Below are 21,237 nucleotides of genomic sequence, written 5' to 3'. Positions count from 1 at the left end.
GCAGTGCGTCGCAGAAGCTTGTTGTGCAGTTCTCCACTGGTGGACATATCTGAGGCTCATCATCAATACGTAGGGTGGAAATCCCAGGTGGTTTTGACCAAACCTCATCCTAACCCTCATTTCCAAATATAATAATCATGAAAAAATAATAATAATATGTTTTTTCCCCTCAATATATCATTTGGGGACCCTCCATAAAAAATGCTCTTGGGAAATCCATCTATTCCCCCACCCTCACTCAAAAGTTGACCTCGAGTTTCCGCCCTTGGCCCCGCCTTGATAAACGTCACAGTTGTGAGTATAAAGTGTGAGAAGGAGTGAGAAGCTCCTGAGTGTGTTTGAGGTTGGACTGCAGCGAGGCAGCGGAGGCGCACCGACTCCAGGCGCACAAGTGGATGGAAAGAGCCCCGTGCAATGGAGAGGCGCGCAGCAGGGATCAGCCCAGTGTGAACTGAAGACAGGAGCAAGGAGACGCCTGGATGAGACGAGGGGGAATGAAGAGTAGAACTAAGAGTTTTCATGAAGAGTTGCGCTTATTCTCCAGAATGGCACGGATTGTCCTCTATGCGAATGCGCACTTTGCAAAGATGACATAGCACTTGAGGAAATGGGATTCCTCCTGGAACAGAACTCACTCACGACCTGAATGAAAAGATAAAAGGGATTTTAATCAAATCGGATTTTTTTTTTCCTTCTTCTTTTACTTGAAAAAAAGGCTCGGTGGTGAGAGTTAAATATGAATCTGGGCAAGGCACTCCTGTTTGTCCTCCTCTCTAATTGCGTGACAATGACTTTCTCTCTGTCCACTTGCACCACTGTGGACATCGACCACATCAAGAAGAAGAGGATGGAGGCGGTGCGGGGACAGATTCTCAGTAAGCTCCGGATGACCAGTCCGCCTCAGACAACAGGTCCGAGTCAGGTGCCGTTCCAGGTCCTGGCTCTGTATAACAGCACCAAGGAGCTGATTGAGGAGCTGGGACGAGACCGGCAGCAGAGCTGCGGGCAGGATAACACCGAGACTGAGTACTACGCCAAAGAAATATACAAGTTCAACATGATCAATGGTCCAGATAACAGTGAGTTCATAGTTTTATAGACATGAATATTTTTGTTTGGTAACTTCTCATCCTCACCGAATAAACATTTTCTGATTGATGCCTTTCCACAAATGCCATGCAGCATATTTGAACTCCGACAGTCATAAACCTGCCACAATGTGCCATTTCAGACCACTTAGCAGTGTCAAAATCCTTAAATCTTGCTTTTTCCAGCCGGTTGAAGTCCACTCGTGTGCGTGCAGATTTTACGCACAGGCGCGCCAGCGAGCTGCGGAGCGACGCGCAGAGGAGAGGGGCAAAGTAAACAGTCTAATTGGAATGAGCACCATTCCTCATACATACCTCACACCAAAGCCATGGGAACTCCTGCCTGAGTCTGACACATTCCTAAGCGAGGAAAATTCTCAGGCTGTTAAGTCTTGTATTTATTGCCAACTCCAATACCTCATTTCCATTTCTGGCCCTGGGTTCCCCAATATTCTTCATCCACTGTGCAGGCTCCCTGATCTCTCTGTCGAGAATCCCCGTGTTATGATCTAATTCTCTGGTCCATCCATATTGGTATTTCCTGTATAAACTATGGCCCATTGATTGTTCCAGAAGCAGAAGCTCGGTGAGCAGCCGGTTCTCCAGAGAAAGCCACTTTTAAAGTGGAACACTTGGCCCTGCGTCTGCCCGCGGTCAGAAGCCGGTTGGAGCATGGTGTTACCATTTTGAAATCAACAGGTGTTTATGCTGTGCTGTGACACAGAGCAGAACCTCTGCCGGTTCCAGCACTAGACCCAAGTCAAAACCATTTCACAGGTCCCACAAAGTGCTTCTGACATTCAGAATACACAGCTGGGGGTTTATCCGCTGGTCAGAGGTAGCCAGCACGCCCAAAACAAACATAGGTCTAAAGAGTGGGATCAGACATGGCCAGGTGCCCGGGACACATCACTGCTCTTATACCGTGGACTTCACAGGCGATAACGCAACATATGACCGACACACTGCTACCAACACCTTCTCCAGAGGAAGATGTCACCCAGATTTATAGCTTGTGCTAGCAATGCATTAATTAACACTTTACTCTCCCTTTCCACTATGCAATTTAAGGGACTGGGCATGTTGCAGTATGTAGGAACATAATGTCTGTCACCTCCATAATTTTGCAGTGTAGCTCATTTTCATTCCTGCTGGATATAATGAGTTTCACATCCACTGTTTTTGGAAGGTGGGAGTGTTTGGGAGCGCAGTCAACTTTGGCTTTTTTCATGCTCAGTTAAGAAGTTAAACAGAAACTTCTCTCTCATACTTCAATGCTCCACTTGCTCCAGACTTATTTTGCTGGACGCAACTACAAATGCAAATCAAAGTGTTTGAGATTTATGAGTGGATGAAGCAGAGCTGGGACAGGATAGTAATTTGGAGCTTTTCATTCTTGGTGTATCAGAAACTGTGGGATGACCTGAGGCACGATAACATTTTAGGAATCTCCCGACGGACAGACTGGAAGATGCAGCTTCAGTGAAATTTCAGGCCAATCATTGACTCAGTGTCGGGTCAGTAAAAAATGAGGGCTTGCGCTGAGGCAGGGTATCTGATATATGGGATAGTAGAAAAATGATGTCATCTGAACAAACAGAGACAGAGGTCTTTGGCTCACTCCCAAAGAAACAAGCATCGTTCCAACTAACTCCCACGCCTTTACCATTTCTGCTTCCTCATCTTTAATGGGGGAAAAAAAACGTTGTTTTTCTTGTGAACGGAGGCGACTCACATTATCTCATCTGCTGTAGTGTCCAGAAACTATGTCTACCATGTGCTGAGAAGAAGTCTCTGTTCGGATGTAAAGTTGCTTTATATTGATGGCTTATTGTTGATTTCTTGGGTGATTGAGGGGAGAATGAAATTTTCCATTGGAGCATCATGCAACAAATTCAAATCCCAGATGCTGCAGTGGACGATAAAGACCTCCAGCTAATACACTTCCAGAGTTCTGCTTTATGAGATGGAGACACCACAGCAGCTGGCCAGCACCTGCTGACTTCTGCTTCCTATTTCCTTTGTTTACCTCCGCGAAAGCTCTGGAGAGACTGACATCACCCCGTGTCTCCTGGGCAAAGCCAGGCGACTCCTGGGAGCTTTTATCTGAGAGCAGCTCGCCGCCGCAGGACCGCAGGAGGCCGAGCGCGTGTCAGGGTGTGAGGTGTGGTCGCCGGCGTCTGGGCGAGGCGCTTTATGTGAGGCTGCACAGCAGACACTCGCAATTGTCTGTCCCCAGGCTGTCTGAGCTACTTAAAGTTTAAAAGCCTCATTTAAAACCGGTCTGCGTGCAAATTAAGTGAGTGATAATATGAAAATGAGATCAATTGGGAATCGTCTTGTCATTCAGGCATTTTTTTTTTTTGGGGGGGAAAATTATCCAATAAAACAAAATCTAGTTCTAAACTGACTGAAAAAACTGTGAGTTGTCTAATTGAATGATTAAAACTTCAATATTCGACATCCTGAGAGTCGTTCTCAGTCGTTATCTAATAATGGAAGGGGTCAAAGAGAATTAGTGATTCTCGTTTTAATTATACAAGCAATTCCCTCCACTCACCAACATGGAACAAATTACCTTTCAGACCCTTGGCAAAAATAAGCCATAATGTGAAATCCACCTAAAACCATTGCAATGGGAAAAATTAGGTCATCCAAGAGGAAACCAAAGACTTGATTAGAATTTCAAATCTCCTCTCAAAGTGGGGCTTTCCACCTTCTGTGGGGGAGGTGGAGGGCGGGGGGGGGGACAGAGCCGTGAGTGAGGGGGAGGGAGAGGCTACTGAGGTTTCCTCCTTATAGATTGTGTGGAAACACTGGACAGATATCTGGCTGGGGATAAATGCTGAAAAGGTCACCTAAAAATAGGGAAAGTAAAAAAAAAAAAAAAGAAAACTTGTGTGGAAATATCAGATAATGACTGCGAGGACACAGAAATAGGATTATAGGTCAGATGAAGTACAGATACTTGGAGATGTGCACGTTCCTTTTGCATGACACAGAAACAACTTTTCCATTTTTCCTAAAAGAAAAAAAAAAAAAACGTTCAAGGTGAAAATTAGCCAAAAAGGTGCAATGCCTCTTTTCAACCAGCAGCAAATGTGAGGGTAATAAAGCTCCAGTTTGAGGTAATAAATTAGCCAAGGCTTGGCTGTAAATGACTGTTTCCACTTGGCCCATAAAAAGTTTGCTATGTGCTTGTTTTGCTCAACGCTGCATGTGCTTGGCCTGTTAAAATAATAAACTGTTCAATGGTATTATGGTATGAAGAAAAAAAAGTGTGTGTGTGTGTGTGTGTGTGTGTGTGTGTGTGTGTGTGTGTGTGTGTGTGTGTGTGTGTGTGTGTGTGTGTGTGTGTGTGTGTGTGTGTGTGTGTGTGTGTGTGTCGGGGGGGTAAAGCTTCAAGGCTACAGGAAGCTTTTTGAGATAGAGTCACAGTGTGGCCATTTGTTTAGCTGATTCTGGTGAAAGGTCAGTGTGCAGTCACACACACACACACACACACACACACACACACACACACACGCACACACACACACACATACACGCACACACATGCACACACACACACATACACGCACACACATGCACACACACACACAGAGGTCTGTCCACCACATTCTCAGAGGTCACCTGCTCAGGTATTGTTCTGCTGCAGCATGTGAGTCCACATGTTGTGGAATTCTTGGTCAGTCTCCGAGCACCTGTTGGACTCAGGAGGAGGAGGAGGAGGAGGAGGAGGAGGAGGAGAAGGAGGAGGAGGAGGAGGAGGAGGAGGAGGAGGAGGAGGAGTGTGCCGCTGTCCCACTGCAAACTCCACTGCTACCACATGGGACATTTGGTTTTGATTTCATGACTTCAACTTGTTGCTAACTCGTACCGCACGAATGGGTTTGTGGTAACGGGCGCTCTAGAAATAGTTCAAAGTATTGTTTTTATATGGAAGTATTTAAACTCTTTTCAGTGTCCACCTGTCAGCAGAAACCAGGCGGTGATGGCATGCACACAATGACCTAACAGAAAAATAGGGAGCTTAGAGGGATTCACAATAAAAACAATGAGCGCACCAATTAAAGAAGATTTATTTCTGGCGTTTTCTCTTTAAACACACTGATGAGTATTAATTTCCACTTTACCTGCAGATGATCTCCCGTTCTGCCCAAAGGGCATCACCTCCAAAGTGTTCCGCTTCAACGTGTCCGTCATGGAGAAGAACTCCACCAACCTGTTCCGGGCCGAGTTTCGAGCCCTGCGGATCCCCAACCCCAGTGCCAAGAGAAACGAGCAGAGGATTGAGCTCTACCAGGTGTGTGAACTGACCGGCGCTTTCCACTCCTCTGGGGGGGTGGGGGTGGGTACGTGCTCTAATTCTCTCGGAGGGCCCGTGTAGGTCAGTGAGGAAGATGAAAACATTTATATTAGGTCGTCCAACTCCCTCTCTCCTCCTTTCAATCGCTGATCATTCTTCCATGTGCTTATAGTCAAATGGATTCTACATTAGGACACGTTTAAGAGCTTATGCAGGCGTCTTTAAGAAACCCCAGATTACCATTCGGCAGTTTCTTCTTTCCTCGCTGTCAATCTCCGAGCCGTTGTCCGTCCATGTTAGATCAAGTCAGGCAGATATATAGGCCTGCCTCCGCTTTTATGTGTTTATGAGCATTTTTGAAGTGTGTAAAAGCATACATCTGGCAGATGTCTGTGTGTGGGGTGGCAAGAATAGTTTTTTTTTTTCTCCTTTCTATTTCCTCATTAATCTCCTGTGAGAGAGCAGGAGTAATGATCAGGTTCCAACATTTCCTGCCAGGGAGACAAGCGTCTCCGGACTGCATACCGCCTCTGAGGCAAGGCCCTGGCCGGCGCTGAATACACGCTGTCAGGCCCCCAGATTGTTTCCAGGGGCCGAGGAGGAGATAGAAGCAGGGTCACCCACTGGGGGGAGTAAACGGAGCCGCTCTCGCGCCCCCACTCTGTTCACGCCGGAGCTGATTGGCAGAAAAGCCTGACACTGGCAGTCCTCTGGCCCCTCGGTCCCACAGGAAGACAGATTAGATGCTGACAATGTTCAGGAACCTGGTTATCCAAAGTGCTCATACCCACCACACAAACTTTTCTCACTACAGATAAACACCTTTGCTCAGAGTGGTTTTAGGGAGAAAAAAAAAATAAAAAATCACACACACCGTTTTATTTGTCGTCGACTGTCACTGCTGTGTAGTTTTTAACGGCGCGAGTGAACCTCATCCGAGAAGCTTGAAGGGCTGATGTGAAGGACAGCCAGGTTCTCATTGGCAAGACGGTAACGCACAGGCATTAACTTGCAAAATGGGGATATCAACATAGAGAGTCACTTTTTCCATGAAGAGTAGACATTTGGCCCAAGGCATCCTGGAGAGTCTGGCTCAGACAGCCAGTCTCGCTTTAGTGTGTGTGTGTATATACATATACTTGTGTGTGTGCACGTGAGTAAAAATAAAGGAGTTTATGCAGCTGGGTCACATTTTCATCTCTCTGCTCACAGATCCTCCAGAAAGATGACCCCAAAGCCAAACAGCGCTACATCGGGGGCAAGAACGTCCTGACTAAGGGAACGCCCGAGTGGGTCTCTTTCGATGTGACGGAGACCGTGAGGGAGTGGCTGATGTACCGGCGTGAGTGAGACACCTTAAATACACACACGCTGCATCACGTTTCCCACCAAACTGTTCTGGATCATTTAATGATAGAACAATAATGGCCGGAGGGGAATATGTAATGCCTTTCTGCTTTTGTTTGTCTGTTCAGAGACGAATCTCGGCCTGGAGATCAGCGTGCACTGTCCCTGCCACACCTTCAGGCCCAACGGGGATATTATTGAGAACGCCAACGAGGTGCTGGAGGTCAAGTTCAAAAGTGAGATGCGATCAAATCTGCACGTTTTGTTGTTTCTTGTGTCGGTGTAGATTAAAACAGAGTAACAGCTACGACATCTGCATTCTATATATAAAGACTTACATTTCAAAGCATAGTTCAGGAAGTGAAGCAGAATTATCTGCTTAACAAAGTGAAAGCATGTTCAGTGTGAAAGTTTCCCCTTCATAACTCCCACTTTGTTCTCAAATAGATGCTCAAAACATAGAAACTCAAAATTCAGTTCACAGCATACCTTATCATTGTGTGAAGTGACTGGAAATGTTTATATTTAAAGAAGAAAACACTTCTTTGTTGTTTTCAAGATGTTAAATAAGGATTGGTCTCACTCCTATTACCGTGAGCTTAGAATAGGCAGAGTAAAAAGTAAATAAAAAAGTACTCTAGTTGTAACTCTACAGCTTGTTTGACTGTAGAAAGTAGATAACTGGAATACCAAAATGTGCTACAACTTCTCAGATCATCTCTCGCCTTCACGGTTGTAACGTCTATAAAATTCAACTTGAAATCAGCTTCAGTTTGTTCCAGTTGTTGACAATCCTTTCCTCTTCCAAACTTTGTGTGAGACTGTTTCTGCTTCTGGGATTTGGGGATTGTCAGATTCTAGTTTGTTGTGGTTAAAGCTTTTGTTTTCTCAAAGTTTATCTGGTTCACGGAAGGGATCAGCTTGATATTCAGGTTTTGCATTTTGTCCTCAATGAAAAGTCTTGTTCGTGTTTTTTGTTAATTCACCTCTCGATATTGCTGATTAATGATGAATTATTTTCATGTTTAAAACTAAATTCCTTTTTTTTTTTTTTTAACTTTATGATGATGGGACAGTGCATCCTGGGTGGTTCTTCACTTTGAAAACAGTGGCAGAAGACAGTGAATATAGATATATATATATATTTGCATTTTGTTGAGGAAACACCAATCCTGCAATAACAGGCAATAATTGTATTTGGCCACATTTGTTTGCACTCCGGGGTTCTGGACCTGCTTTTGAGGGAACCTGAGAGCACAAAATTAGACGAGGTCACGTCAAAGAAAACCAGGATAGACACTCTCCAGACTTCTCATTGCTCATTTTGTACATTAATGGAAGTTTATGTGCAAGCGTTCAGCTTTACTGTAGCGTATTAGCACATCAGAGATTCCCTAACCACTGGTTGTTGGGATTGAAGAGGCAACAGTTAAAACACTCACAGAAGTTCTTTTCGGTCATCAACATGTTCTAGCGGTGCTACTCATCGAGGTCTTTTTGGTAAGATAATGGGTTTCCTTTTCGAAGAGGAAGAGAAAGACATGGGAATACAATCGATCTGGTATCTCACTTAGCGCCGGGGCCCCCGGGCCCTCGGTCCTGGGAACACTCCTGACTGGCTTGGCCACAAGGAATGTGCTGCCATGGCGCTCAGACGTTTGGCCCCAAATTAAAGAGGGGCCGTACACATCCAGCAGCAGCGGCATCTCTCCTGAGATGTCCACTGCTTTAGCTATCAGGGGTAGATTGGATGAGCAGACGCTGGCCCGGGGGGAGAACGGAGGAAAGAGGGAAGTTAGAGGAACCAGTGTTTAATACAGAAGAGGATGAAAAGTAAGCCAGACATGAGCGAGGCCGGACCTGGAGATTATCCTTCTGTAAAACTTACAACTGACGACACTGATTGTTGGAATTAAGAAGCTGCTCCGAGCCAGCTCTTGAAGTCCAGGCATCTTTTAGAAATCCACTGTGTTATTGTTGAGTTTTTCCGTGGCGACTGAGCAGCTCTGTGCCTGCAGGTATGGAAGTGGACTACGATGATCTGAGCCGTGTGAAGAAACAGAAGGAGCAGCTGTACCCGCACCTCATCCTCATGATGCTCCCGCCGCACCGGCTGGACGCCCAGTCCTCCTCCCGCAGGCGCAAGCGGGCGCTGGACACCAATTACTGTTTCAAGTAAGGCCCTGGAAAAATGAAACTCTCTGCTCAGACGATCGGTCACAGGCTTTGAACTCTGTAAAACAATCCCTCCGTCTACACCGGGGCTGGCCGCGGATCAGTCGGTGGCCCGTCTTCCAAATGTAAGGCTGGCGGTTTGTTGCCCTTCTCGCTCTGCCCGTGTCTCCAGGAGGAAGAGACTGAAACCCAAAATCGCTGCCAATGTTGTGCAATCACCTGCCGTCCCCATTTTGTTTGTGACTGTGTGTGCCGACAAAATCTTTTTCAGTGAAACTCTTCAGGAAGTAATACACCAGACACAATTTACTACAAGGCGTGAGACTAAGTATTTCCTGCAGGAAGTCAAAACAAAAACCAAATCTAGTGTTTGCAACATCAAATAATTTCATGTTTTGTGGTTTTGACGCTTTTAAATCATGTTGTTGTCGCATGACGTGCAACAAACTGAAAGATTGTAGATTGATTTATGTTAACACAACTCAGTTTTGAGGGGTTGCATTAGCAAATCCTTTCTGCTTATATTCCGAGGACAGGAAGTAGTGAGTAAATAAAAACACCATCACACTGCGGTTGTATTTACCCTAATGAATACAGTAAAATATACGTTTATCACATAGGTTGAAGCAGCCCAATAAAATAAATCAGGTCCAATCAGGGTCAATATGTTAAATTAACCTCAACAAATGAAGTTGGAGGAGACCCTCGTGTTTGAGTTGCAGTAACACCAATGAAACATGTTGACACAACATATTTACATTTAGTTTGTGCCTCAAAATAGTTTCATGCTAAAGCAACTCATTTTATTTTTAGGTTATTTTTAAGTGTGCATGTGACGAGTTGGAGCTAATCCTGTGAGTTTTCCTCGACACGCCTGCTTTCCTTGAATCACTCGACCCTCTGGTGCAGCCGCTTTAATCGCTCTGAGAGGAGAGACATTTTACTCCGCCGAGGTTCGTCCTGCCTCCACCCCCCCCCCCCCCATAGTGTCACACCCTGAGTGCACGTGTTGCAAAGTAAATAGCCTCCCAGTCAAAGAGGCCAGACAAAATAAAAAAACAGATGCATCAGCTGTCTCGCCTCTACCGAGCAGGTAACACAGGAAACACAGAACGAGCTTGTTAACCACCCAGACGAGCATGACGGAGGTATTAGCTGATACAAGTCCAGATCTGTCCCCCACCCCCCCACCCCCGCCACGTTGCCTCATGGGCTCTGGGTTTCCTCCGTCAGGCTGACAGGCGGCACCGAGGACACCTGGGTTCACTCCAAGTGGGAAAATAAGGGCGCACCTCAGAGTGGAATTTCTAAACTCCTCTCTCATCATCCGAGGCCACGGGGTGGAAAATGTATACAAGTCTTCAAATTGTATGTTATCTGCGAAACCAATCCCGTCTCGCCTCTCTTTGTCTGCAGCAATTACGAGGAGAACTGCTGTGTGCGACCACTATATATTAATTTCCGGCAGGATTTGGGCTGGAGGTGGATTCACCAGCCTGAAGGGTACTACGCCAACTTCTGCTCTGGCCCGTGTCCTTACCTGCGCAGCGCAGACACCACCCACAGCTCGGTGAGTGAAGAAAGTGCCACCGCAACACATCGACGTGGTGAATCTGAGACCGATTGTACATTACTGATTCCTACCGCCCCCATGCTCTTCCCTCCACAGCTGCTGAGTCTCTACAACACCTTGAACCCCGAAGCCTCCGCCTCACCCTGCTGTGTTCCTCAGGACTTGGAGCCGCTCACCATCCTCTACTACGTGGGTCGATCCCCCAAAGTGGAGCAGCTCTCCAACATGGTGGTCAAGTCCTGCAAGTGCAGCTAAAGTTCAGGGCGGGAGACGCGGGACGCGGCGGCTCCCAGCACTACTCGGTGTAAGGAAGTAAAGTCGGCAGGGTACAGTTCGTCTTCCACGAGTAACCCCCCCGCCTCCCCCCCCGGCTTCAGTCTCGTCCCGCTGATCCAGGAAGAAATAAGCAAAACAGAAAGCATCCCACCCCTCTGCAGAGCCGTCAGACACCACTTCACCCACGGCGCTCACTAACTCTTCAGACCTCTTGTTGATCTTCAGCAATTGCCTTTCGACATCAGTGTTTCATGTGTTCCCTTTGTTTTGTTTTTTTGATATTTCCAGCATTGTACCTCAGTTGAACACACGGTATTCAAAGCCTGTTTTCATTGAACGAGGAACAATCGTCTCGCTCCCACCAACACGCTCTCAAGGACATTAAATGAAGCCGGAGAGACGACGGAGAATGCAGACTGAACTCAGCAGACTTCAGAGGGAGGGGGGGTGATTGTTTGCTGGGAGTAACCCCCCCTACACACACACACACACACACACACACACACACACACACACACACACACACACACACACGCACACACACACACACACGCACACACAAACAGGACACGTTCGGGTGTCCGGGCTGGAAACCAACGCTGTGCCGCCACAGCTCCCTACACTGTTTGTTTAGGACGGAATGCTGTTGAATTAATAATGATCTTAGGAAGAAAACAAAAAAGAAAACATGCTGGAAAACCAATCGTTCTTCTTAAAGTAGTGTGTCCACGGTTATGTTTACCTCTGTAACGCGACAAGATGTTGATTCCAGGGATTGTTTGGTTCTTAAAGTGAAGCCTTTCTGTTGTATGAGATGATGTACGTCACTAAGTGAACTTAACTAGATCACAAACTGTAAATGTTTTTTTTCTTATTACTCTTGGAAACACTTTTTTTTTTTTAATTAAAAAAAATGGACCGTTGAACAGAGTTGTTTCATTTCGTAGATCTTTTCACAATGGGGGAGGGTATCAGGTGAATCAGCACAACAAATCCAAGAAGCAAAGGACTGAGCAAATAAACGTTTACTGATACCATCGTCACATTTTCTACATATTCATATCAGTGTTGTTTGCTACAAACAGATCCAAAAATATTACATTTCCATGCATTTATGATGTAAACAAAAGAACATTGCACTGTAAACAACCACCACCACAGTAGATTACACACAGCGACCCGGATCCCGTGTCGTGTTGTACAGCATGCAATGGCTTGATCAGTCATGAAACTCCAACATGAAAAGCTATTGCACATTACAAAATGTTCCACCATTAGTTGAATATTAAATCTGTTGTACTGCATTAAAACTACAATCAGTGCAAGTTCATCCTGAACAGGAGAATCAGGAGGTGTGAGGAAAAATCATGCATGAGATTCAAGTATATCAAAGTCTTCATGATTTCAATCTGTGGACGCGACACAGAGATGCTTAGTTGTATTGACACACCCTGAGAGAACACACCACATGGTCCCGGACAAGAGGAAACCTCTGAGGTCAGCTGGACGCTGGTGCAGCATTAACCAGTATTATACAGAAGATCTGAGTCTGGATACACTCAATGTTACGCTTGAAGCTACAGGGACGGCAAGAAAGACCCCATGGTGGAGGTTCTACAGTAAATAAATACTGATGCGGACAATATTTAACCTCTTAAGACAAAAAAGAAATATTGAATTTTGGTTGATTGAAGAAACAACAGCAACATTTCACATGTTTACAGGAATCATCAAGAGCCCATTCAGGCTGAGGAAACAAGGCAACAACCAATAATAGAAAGTTCTATATCAAGCCTACGTTAAGAAAAAGGATGCTACACTTTAACACATCCTCATGTTCCGGGCAGAGAGGCCCGTTTGGCAACTGTCTGGCTTCCAAAGACCTGATGCCCGGCCGGCGCCGCGCATCAAAGGAGCGTCTTAAAAGCCGTAAGATGAGAGGCTCAACAATACTTGTCAAACTTATCAGGCGTCTCTTGTTCCCAAGATCCCCTTCTGCTGTGTATTTCTTTCAACGGTGGAAGAAAAAAAGTTTGACGAATATGTTCACGGGTGCTCGTGCCGCCGCCCGAGTGAAGACTGAAGGACTGATCCCTGCGGTTGGCACTCGGAGAACCATCTGCTGAAGGCGATCTGTCAGTGAAATCCTGCTGCGGCATTAGCAGCACGATGAGAATGAGGGAGGGCAACTGCTGGGATCTAGACTGATTGTAGCCCGGGGGCAACGGGGTACAACGTGGGGAGGGGGGGGGGGGGGGGCAACACAATCCCAACCTGCGTCAAAGCCCGGCATTCCAGGCCTGGCAGTCTGTCCTCTCGCATGTCTGTGGCGGGATCAGATAGAAATTAATAGGACACCCATTCGATGTTTGGCATACTTTTATCTGTTGTCCCTTCCCAGAATACACCTCTGTGAGATGCAGTTACATGCAGGGACACCTGTCAGGCCTGCAGAGGGGCACGACGGGCCCCCGCTCGCCTTCCTGTCATCTGTGCGTGGGCTCCTTCACTTGGAACGGCTTACGGTACTCAGGAAGACCTGGGAGAGGAGGAACGATGCACATTAATCTGACGAAGGACGCAAGACAGTCAAATCACAGAACTGAAATACACTTTTAGGTGAGGCACCGTTCAGACACAGTGCTTTACTACAAAATAAAAGAAATACATTAAAGACCAGATGTATGATTTTGAAGTGGATTCTTTGACACGGCCAGAGCAGAGTGAAGCTAAGGTGGAGGACCGTAAAGTCTCTATAAATCTTGTTCGATCAGAAATCATTTAAAATTCAGGTGATACGCTGATTTTGTTCTAACTTTTCCTCTTTGGCGCCCAAAACATCCATCCATCCATCCATTTTCTTCCGCTTATCCGTTTCCGGGTCACGGGGGTGACAGTCTGAGCACTGCCACCCAGATCACATTGCACCTGATTAAGAACATTCCTGCAGGTGGTGAGCCCACAGGAAGGTGGCGCCCGGTGTGGGACACGAACCCACTACCCTGAGATTGTGAGTCTCATGCTCTACCAAGTGAGCTAGCCGGGGGACTGCGCCCAAAACAATGACCTCCATCTTTCATGGGTTAAGTTTTACACACATCGGCAGGTTCACCGCCGCGACGATGCGTCTCAATCTGGACTTCAGTCTAACACTCTCAAGTCCTTCAGGTGAGTTTTCCAAAGCCGTTGTGGTAAATGTTCTGCTGGTCCTCATAGCATCACCATCTGATAAGCTGATTTATCCGCCCGACATCTGATTGCAACCCCCCCCACCCCCACCCCCACCCCCACCCCCCCAACACCCTATTGCCTGGCGTGCAGCCAGAAGTGTCCAGTAGAAAAGGCATTCCAAGTACAGTTACAGCTGCTGTGTTTGTGCTCCCAAACAGTATTCCCTTTCATTCCCACTCGGCACTGTTTGTTTTGGTGCTCTTTTACACTGCGGGGCCGGACCGAGCTGCAAAACGAAAACATCTCCCCGACTTCCAATCCGATGACATGAGCGGCTGGAGGCGGCTTCCGCCGGCTCGCCAAGAGAAAAGATAGAGGAACCATAAAGTCTGTGACACTGAAGACAATAAAGAGGATGATGGTCATGATTACATCTATTTAATTAAAAAACTTACATAAAACACTTAAAAGGCCGTTTTATTTTGAGAGAGAGAGAGAGAGAGAGAGAGAGAGAGAGGCCGAAGCTATCCATCCTGACATGATCAAACTGCCATTTGAAAAGCACAAGTGCAGCATTCATTTCCTCCTGGAGCCGGAGCCATAAATCTCCACACAGTCACCGACTGAGGAGCTCGCAGAACTTCAAGGAAACTTCAAGGGAAGCATTGTAAAACACATGTGGCCGATATAATCTGGGTTTGTAAGCTTTGGTAGGTCCCCATCTAAATCCTGCCCTCGTGTCGTGTCAAGAGTCAACAGGGAGAGAGCGGGGAAGTAGAAGCAGGGGTGAAGGGAGGGGAGTGGTGTGAGCACAGGGAGGAGGAGATTTAGAGAGCGCGCAAGAGAGAGATAAAGGGAGAGTGTGATTAATGACGGCTGACAGCTGATCATAGAGAATGCTCTCCATTTGGACTCGCTCTAACTGCCTGTCAGAGTCGATCAGAGCGGCTCAGTCATCTCGCTGCAAAGGTACACTGGGCAGGCAGAAAGACCCGACACACTTCTAAGCTCCACAAAGACTGTGCTCTGTCTCATAACACACACACACACACACACACACACACACACACACACACACACACACACACACACACACACACACACACACACACACACACACACACACACACACACACACACACACACACACACACACACACCCTCCTCCAAAGCCTCCAGAACACCACGCCGGCTCGCTGCTGTTCAACTCGCATTCCCGCTCCACGAGCTAACGCTGCTAAACTGGGCTTGAATTTCCAACTGGGTTTCATAGTTTCAGCCGCGAGTGGAGAGCAAGAGCGTGTCCTCCATCCTTTGCACCCTGAACGATGGAAAAAATGCATTCATGAAATTCAGAAGCGGCTCCCAAAGGATCCCGTTACAGTAATTGATGAGTTTATAAGATGTTTGTTAGCCTAAGCCAGAGTTTTAGGAGTTCGGGGGGAAAGAAGAGGGAGAATGAAAAGAAATATTCTGGTCACAGACGCGCGCACACACACTTCTCTGTGGAACGTGTGTGTCGGGGTGAAGTGAGGTGGGGACTGCCGGGGTGACGGCTCCATGCTCAGCTACTGGATTTTTCCGACAAGACGATTCCTGGTTTGGACGCGACTGTGACAGTGAAAGTGATGCGGGGCATCGTTTGCTAATGTAAAGTGGGTTCTGGAAAAAAAAAAAAAAGCAGCTGATCAGACAAACAGATGTGTGCATAAGTGCAAACTGCTCAATGTCAGTGCTGCTGCACGGAGCCCAACACTTCACCGGGACTGGAAAAAGCTGTGGAAATATGACGGAGCACACGTGAGTGCGTGAACCCGCAAAGTCTGAGTTGCATTTGTCATCCTCCACTGAGGTGCGACTGGCAAACCAACAGTAATTACATCTGCATGGGAACCGCCGCCAGATGGGAATGCCCAAAACTGTTACCATCACCGGCTCCCGTTACAGAGAGGTGAAGCCATGTCGTCATCGTTCCGCCTCTTTATTCTTCATCTGACTGGGAGTTTTGGACACTTGCAGAACATAAACACCAGCCTCGGCCTCGCCGGGCCACGAATTCAAGAAGCAAGTTTCCAAAATATCTCAAAATATTTGCACGCGTTCACATTTTCCCTGCAGGAGTTTCGTTGCCTCACAAGTTCTGAACACGATCGCGAATGTTGGGGCGAGTGACTTCGGACACATTTAGCAGGAAGCAAAATGACATTGACCCAATGTCATTCGGAAACTTTGTTGCCACACGTGGCTCTTCAGCTCTTCAGTTTTTTATTATGTTTTTTCCCCCAAAACTAATCTAATATGATGACCAAAAACTGCTAAAGACGACACCACAGCTAAAACTGTATAAAATTGTTAAAAATACTCGGCTAAAATGATAAAATCACCTAAAACAGTCAAACTGTCAATAGATGGTTAAAATAGTCCAGATTCATAATATGCTAAAGCAGCAGAAAATCCATTAAAAAAACAAAAATTGCTCAAATTAGCTGTGGAAGCAAAGAAAATGTTTTAAATCTCTAAATTGTAACTATTAAATGTCATGAATGTAATTTTTGTTTTTTTCTTTATTTCAGAACATGAGCATGTTTTTCGGCTCCAGACACATTTTATTCCGTGGCAAATCGTGAAAATGGCTCGACAGGTCATGATGGCTGCAGACCCCTGGTCTATACAGTCGCACTGAAAATAACAGCGCTTAGATATTTAGTTCACCACCGTCCAGCTGCTCCGATGCTTCAGCTGGACGTGGCAGAATTTGCCGCAACACGATACACGATGTTGCTCCTCGAGCAGAGCTGCAATCAACGTTCATCTGTGATCCATTATTATTAGGATTATGACAATGCTGTTGTTATTTACAGCGTCCAAAATACATTTACAAATCCCACACGCATCTGAGCGAAAGGGTGGAGGGTAAAAATATCTTCTCAATCATCCATGGGGAATGTCCACCATGCTGGGCTGTGATCACCAACACGAGCACGGAGGGAGCCGACAATAAAACGTACAGTAGAGGGATGGATGTACTTGAGAGGTTTGGACATTTCCTGTGTTGCAGCAGCAGAATAAAACGAAATTAAATGAAATTAAACTAAGCTGGTATATGCATACACTCCCTGACAGTAAAATAAGCAGGACAGCCGTGACGTTAATGGTGAGGGGAGCTCACCTCTAATCAAAGCTGAAGAAGTGTAAGAAGTTGAACCAACCTGTTTTCCCGCAGATGCTCTCGTAGAGCGCCTGCTGACTGCTGGAAGCGGCTCCGCTGGCTGAACTCTCCGAGGACGCCTGCCTGTTAATCACAAACAGGATAAATGTGCATAAAGAGACTGAAAATGATCAATTCTCATCCAAACATTTGGATACAGCATGGCCAAGGTTCCTCTAAATATCAAAACGGCCACATATCTGAGGGTGAGTGAGTGTCTGGCACTCGTGTGTGAGCACAAGGGTATTTTCACAAAAGGAACGGGGAATATTTGCTGCTTGTGTTCAGTCGGGAGAAAAGGCCGAGGCAAAGTGTTTACTCGGAGCCTCTCCGGGGCTATTGTGACACGAACGGGTGAAATTCCTGTTTCTTGTCCTGGGTGACGCGATTGTCTCGTTGGCAGAATGATTGAGGTGATTAACAGAGAGGAAAGTCAGGAATTGTGCTCGTATTACTCTGATTGGTAGTTTATTCAGATACCTGAGTAACATGGCAGCAGTCAGGCACGCAAGGAACAAATTACAATACTCACGTTACTGTACTGTGAAAAGGTTTGCGTGTGAGAGAATGTAAAATATTCTAATACAGCTTATTAGCTTAAGATTAGGGATGCATCATAACTCCCCCCCCCCAATGATACTGATCACTGATCACTTCCTGCTTCTCACGTCCGATGCTGGTTCAGATGACATTGCTGAGGTAAAGAAAGGTAAAGATTTAGGTGGGATGTGTTGAAACTAGTAGAACTTTCTACTGCCTGTTTGCTGAACATCTATTGTGCTGTGTTTTTCAGCGACAGTGAAAAATGTCCACACCGGTGGTGGCGGCGCCATGTTTATGTTTGAGACGGTCACAGACGCACACACACTTCTTTGTGGAATGTGTGTGTCGGGGTGAAGTGAGGTGGGGGCTGCCGGGGTCAATATGACATAATGTGTGCAAGGACAGAGCAAACAGACTAAAAATGAGCAAAATCAAGGCAACATTGGTTATTTTTAATTGGATCTAGTTTTAGGCAAAACATTTTGTTGTTGGACTTATCTGTGTGACTTCCTTTCTTCTAATATCGGGCTGATAATTGCCTTTTGTCTGAATGGTGCTCTAAAAATAATTAGTTAAGCCTTTTATATACTTAACATTTGTCTGAAATGTGAATCCATCCATCTTCTGTAACTTTTCCCAGTCACTATGGACGAGGACAGGATGCGCTTTGGACACGTCACCAGAGCAGAGCTCATTTCGTCGACGAAATATATAAGTCAACTAAGCTTTTTCACGGACGAAGACTTCATAAAAACTAAATAAAAAGTGGGACATGAAAACGAAGACTGTGGCGAACTGTAACCGACACTTTAGTCAACGAATCAAAGCGAGACGAACATGTTAGGGCGAAGAGGACAAGAGATCCAATCAGAGCTGCTCTCATTGCGGGACAAGTTAAAGACAGCCAATCAGAGCGAATCGTCGATCTTTTTTAAGACTTTACACATTTTGCAGGACGTTTCCACGTTATATTTAGTTGTGTAACGTTGCAGTCTTACGTTCACTCGTTAAGCACTAGACCAGCGGTCGGCAGACCGTTTCCCACTGAACAGAGGCGAGCACACAGGGAGCATCACAAGACAAACACACACAGACCAATTAATCTCACATGTGAGGAAACTCATGGGGAGAACATGCAAACGCCACACAGAAAGGCCTGGTTGGTATTTGAACTCGTGACCCTCTGGCTGTGAGGCAAGAGCTCTAACCACTGCACCACCGTATTTATCTTACAGTTAAACTAAGCCGACCACATTCTGTTGGTTTTGCCATTAAAAACAGTTAAAAGACGTTTCAGGGGAAAGTTATTTTACTTTGACGTGAAAATTTTTTAACTGTACATTTGGTTGTAATTGAGGCTCGTTTGAGTACTAGTAATAGTAGTTAGTAACAGTCGCAGTATTTGAATCTAGGTTTTCAGTCCACTTTCTGTGAGAAATGTTGTTTGACTTAATTGAAATGTTCCGTGTTGAAGCACAATGCTCAGCTCAACACAATCACATCCTTTTAATAAAGATATTCTTTTAAAGAGGTTTAAAAAGATGACACATTATATTACTGCCTGTTTTAATACTCAGTCAATTGAAAGAGGAAATAAAAAGCATCTATCTCCATGTATTTTTTTGGGGAAAGATTTTTTGTACCTTCAAACAGATTTTAACAAAAATACGTAATGTAACAGCAGTTGTACTCAAGTAAAAATGCCCAGTATCTCTAAAGATTACCAACCAACTGTGATAAAATGTGCATATGGGTTCAGCTTGAATAATGAACACAGCGTATTTATCTGACGTAAGTCTGAAGATCATAGACAAGAAAACCCCCACAAAACCCTTTTCACATAATCAGACAGAAAATCCTGTGTTTCCACGTCGAAAATCATTTGAAAAAGTACTAAAGTTTGGAGCGGGAGCAGACACGTCTGTAACCTTATACATTAAATCTGGTAAGCATTTTTTAAGGGGGAACAATAAATAAAGCTTAGCTGGCATTAACCTCTCGCCCCAGAACAGCAGCTTGCCAGAGGAGCATTAATAAGGTAATGAGGGTACACACTGCCTCCTTGTAAGGGGCTGCACAGTTGTTCTTTCATACCATTACACAACCACAAATAGAACTGGCCCACTTTGAGCATGGCAGACCTCCACAGGAAGCAAACCCCTTTCATATGGAGGGGCGGGGCACAAAACTTGACCTCCGGGTTCTTCACATCACTTTCTTTGTCAACAGTCTCTCGCTCGGCCACTTCAGCGGCCAGAAAACGCAGCAGGTGAGAAGTGATCCTGAGCTTTCCGTGTGAATGTGTGTGTACGTGTGTGTACGTGTGTGTACGTGTGTGTGTGTGTGTGTGTGCAGTCGACACAGAAGCCCCAAAGTTAAAACGTTTCACTCTTCGCACCAGCTGAAGTTCTTCTGTAAACATCGCTGATGTGCTGCTTAGCTCGTCAGAGTGTCTTAATGTTCCTCAAAGTGACCGAAGGGGATAAAGTTGAAGTATAAACACAGGCCTGGCAGCTCCTGTGTGTATACAGTATCCCGTGAAAATAACTACTGTTGTGGCTGATTAATAGGGAGTGAAAGCGGCGGCCAGGCTGACATTAATGGTGCTGCTGTAATTGTCACCCTATTAGTAATGCCACACGACAGCCCGGGTTTCCGTAGTTACAGCTGCGACTAACCAAACCCTGCAAACAAAATACCAAACAGGCTCATTTATTTGACTTACAAATTGCTCCTTTCAAAGCCTCCACTGAAGTCATGCCACTCTGAGCCCTCGCAGCCGCTGCGGTTGGCAGCTGTGGTATGTTGATAGAGCCGAGAGAGCCCGGCCCTGCCGAGCACCATACCAACATGCTGCGAGCAAGTGTACCGTGTGCTGCTGGAACCTTAAATCAAGGGCACTGCCACTCAGAGTCTGCCAGCGTCTATTCAGCTAGAAAGTGAAGAGCTGACTGGTCTTTTAACCTGACCGCTGTAGGATTGGTTTTTCAGGCCTCCAAAGAGAAGAAATCTCTGTTCAATGTGTTCAAACGAGACCAAAACGTGGACGTCACCGTGATAAACAGATTCGGCCTCAACATCAGCTGTTTGTTTCAAGGTGAAACCAGGCAGAGGGACTGATTTAGTAAGATCCTGTATAAACTGGGTTTTACATCATGAAAGTAGGACATTTAAGTAGAGGCATCAACGATGAATGCCTCATCTCAAACACTTTATTGGAACAAAAGCCAACAGCAGTGGAGTTTAAACCACAACAGAAAGTCACCGTCTCAGTAACGTGTCATGTGACCTTGAGCGTCAATCCCAGCTTGACAACGACGTCTCCTGTTGTTTACAAGTGGATTTATTGTCTGCTGAGGCTTGTCACTCGTCACTATACCTTTCACAAACTGTAGGGCAGTCCTGGATTGACTAGACACACCTGCCCACATTGCAACGCCTCCAAAATCATTCCTGACGTGATGCTTGTCGCCTCTCGCCTCCTATTATGTGCCTGGAGTTGAGTTGATTCATCATCAAGTTCCACTGTTCATCATGAAGCGGTCGT

At 45.9% G+C, this 21,237-nt stretch overlaps 2 protein-coding genes across 2 annotated transcripts in view; one reads left to right on the top strand and one right to left on the bottom strand.

Moving 5' to 3' along the window:
• The first annotated feature begins 329 nt into the window (after nucleotides 1-329).
• Nucleotides 330-11,810, top strand: tgfb3 (transforming growth factor, beta 3). The gene is made up of 7 exons (XM_080480054.1): nucleotides 330-1,079; nucleotides 5,231-5,394; nucleotides 6,610-6,739; nucleotides 6,873-6,980; nucleotides 8,763-8,919; nucleotides 10,336-10,489; nucleotides 10,589-11,810. The coding sequence occupies exons 1-7, from the start codon at nucleotides 737-739 to the stop codon at nucleotides 10,745-10,747; spliced, it is 1,215 nt and encodes a 404-aa protein (XP_080336180.1). The 5' UTR covers nucleotides 330-736; the 3' UTR covers nucleotides 10,748-11,810.
• The window catches only part of ttll5 (tubulin tyrosine ligase-like family, member 5), a gene marked incomplete at its 5' end in the record, with an annotated part of 70,994 nt that continues 61,532 nt past the window's right edge, over nucleotides 11,776-21,237 (bottom strand). The window contains 2 exons of the mRNA XM_080480055.1: nucleotides 11,776-13,307; nucleotides 17,149-17,231. Of these exons, the coding sequence (XP_080336181.1) occupies nucleotides 13,255-13,307; nucleotides 17,149-17,231 (136 nt within the window). The 3' untranslated portion in view covers nucleotides 11,776-13,254. The remainder of the gene's footprint in view (nucleotides 13,308-17,148; nucleotides 17,232-21,237) is intronic.

This window comes from Lipophrys pholis, assembly GCF_963383615.2.
Source record: "Lipophrys pholis genome assembly, chromosome: 14".
Taxonomy (NCBI): domain Eukaryota; kingdom Metazoa; phylum Chordata; class Actinopteri; order Blenniiformes; family Blenniidae; genus Lipophrys; species Lipophrys pholis.
Note: the sequence above shows the minus strand (reverse complement) of the source record. Positions and strands in the feature narration are given on the sequence as shown.

Bases quoted from the DNA above. Each gene is read 5' to 3' on its own strand.
- tgfb3 (XM_080480054.1), top strand. From the start codon at position 737: ATGAATCTGGGCAAGGCACTCCTGTTTGTCCTCCTCTCTAATTGCGTG. The intron at 6,981-8,762 runs GTGAGATGCGAT...CTGTGCCTGCAG, and splicing joins GCTGGAGGTCAAGTTCAAAA to GTATGGAAGTGGACTACGAT. The intron at 8,920-10,335 runs GTAAGGCCCTGG...CTTTGTCTGCAG, and splicing joins GACACCAATTACTGTTTCAA to CAATTACGAGGAGAACTGCT.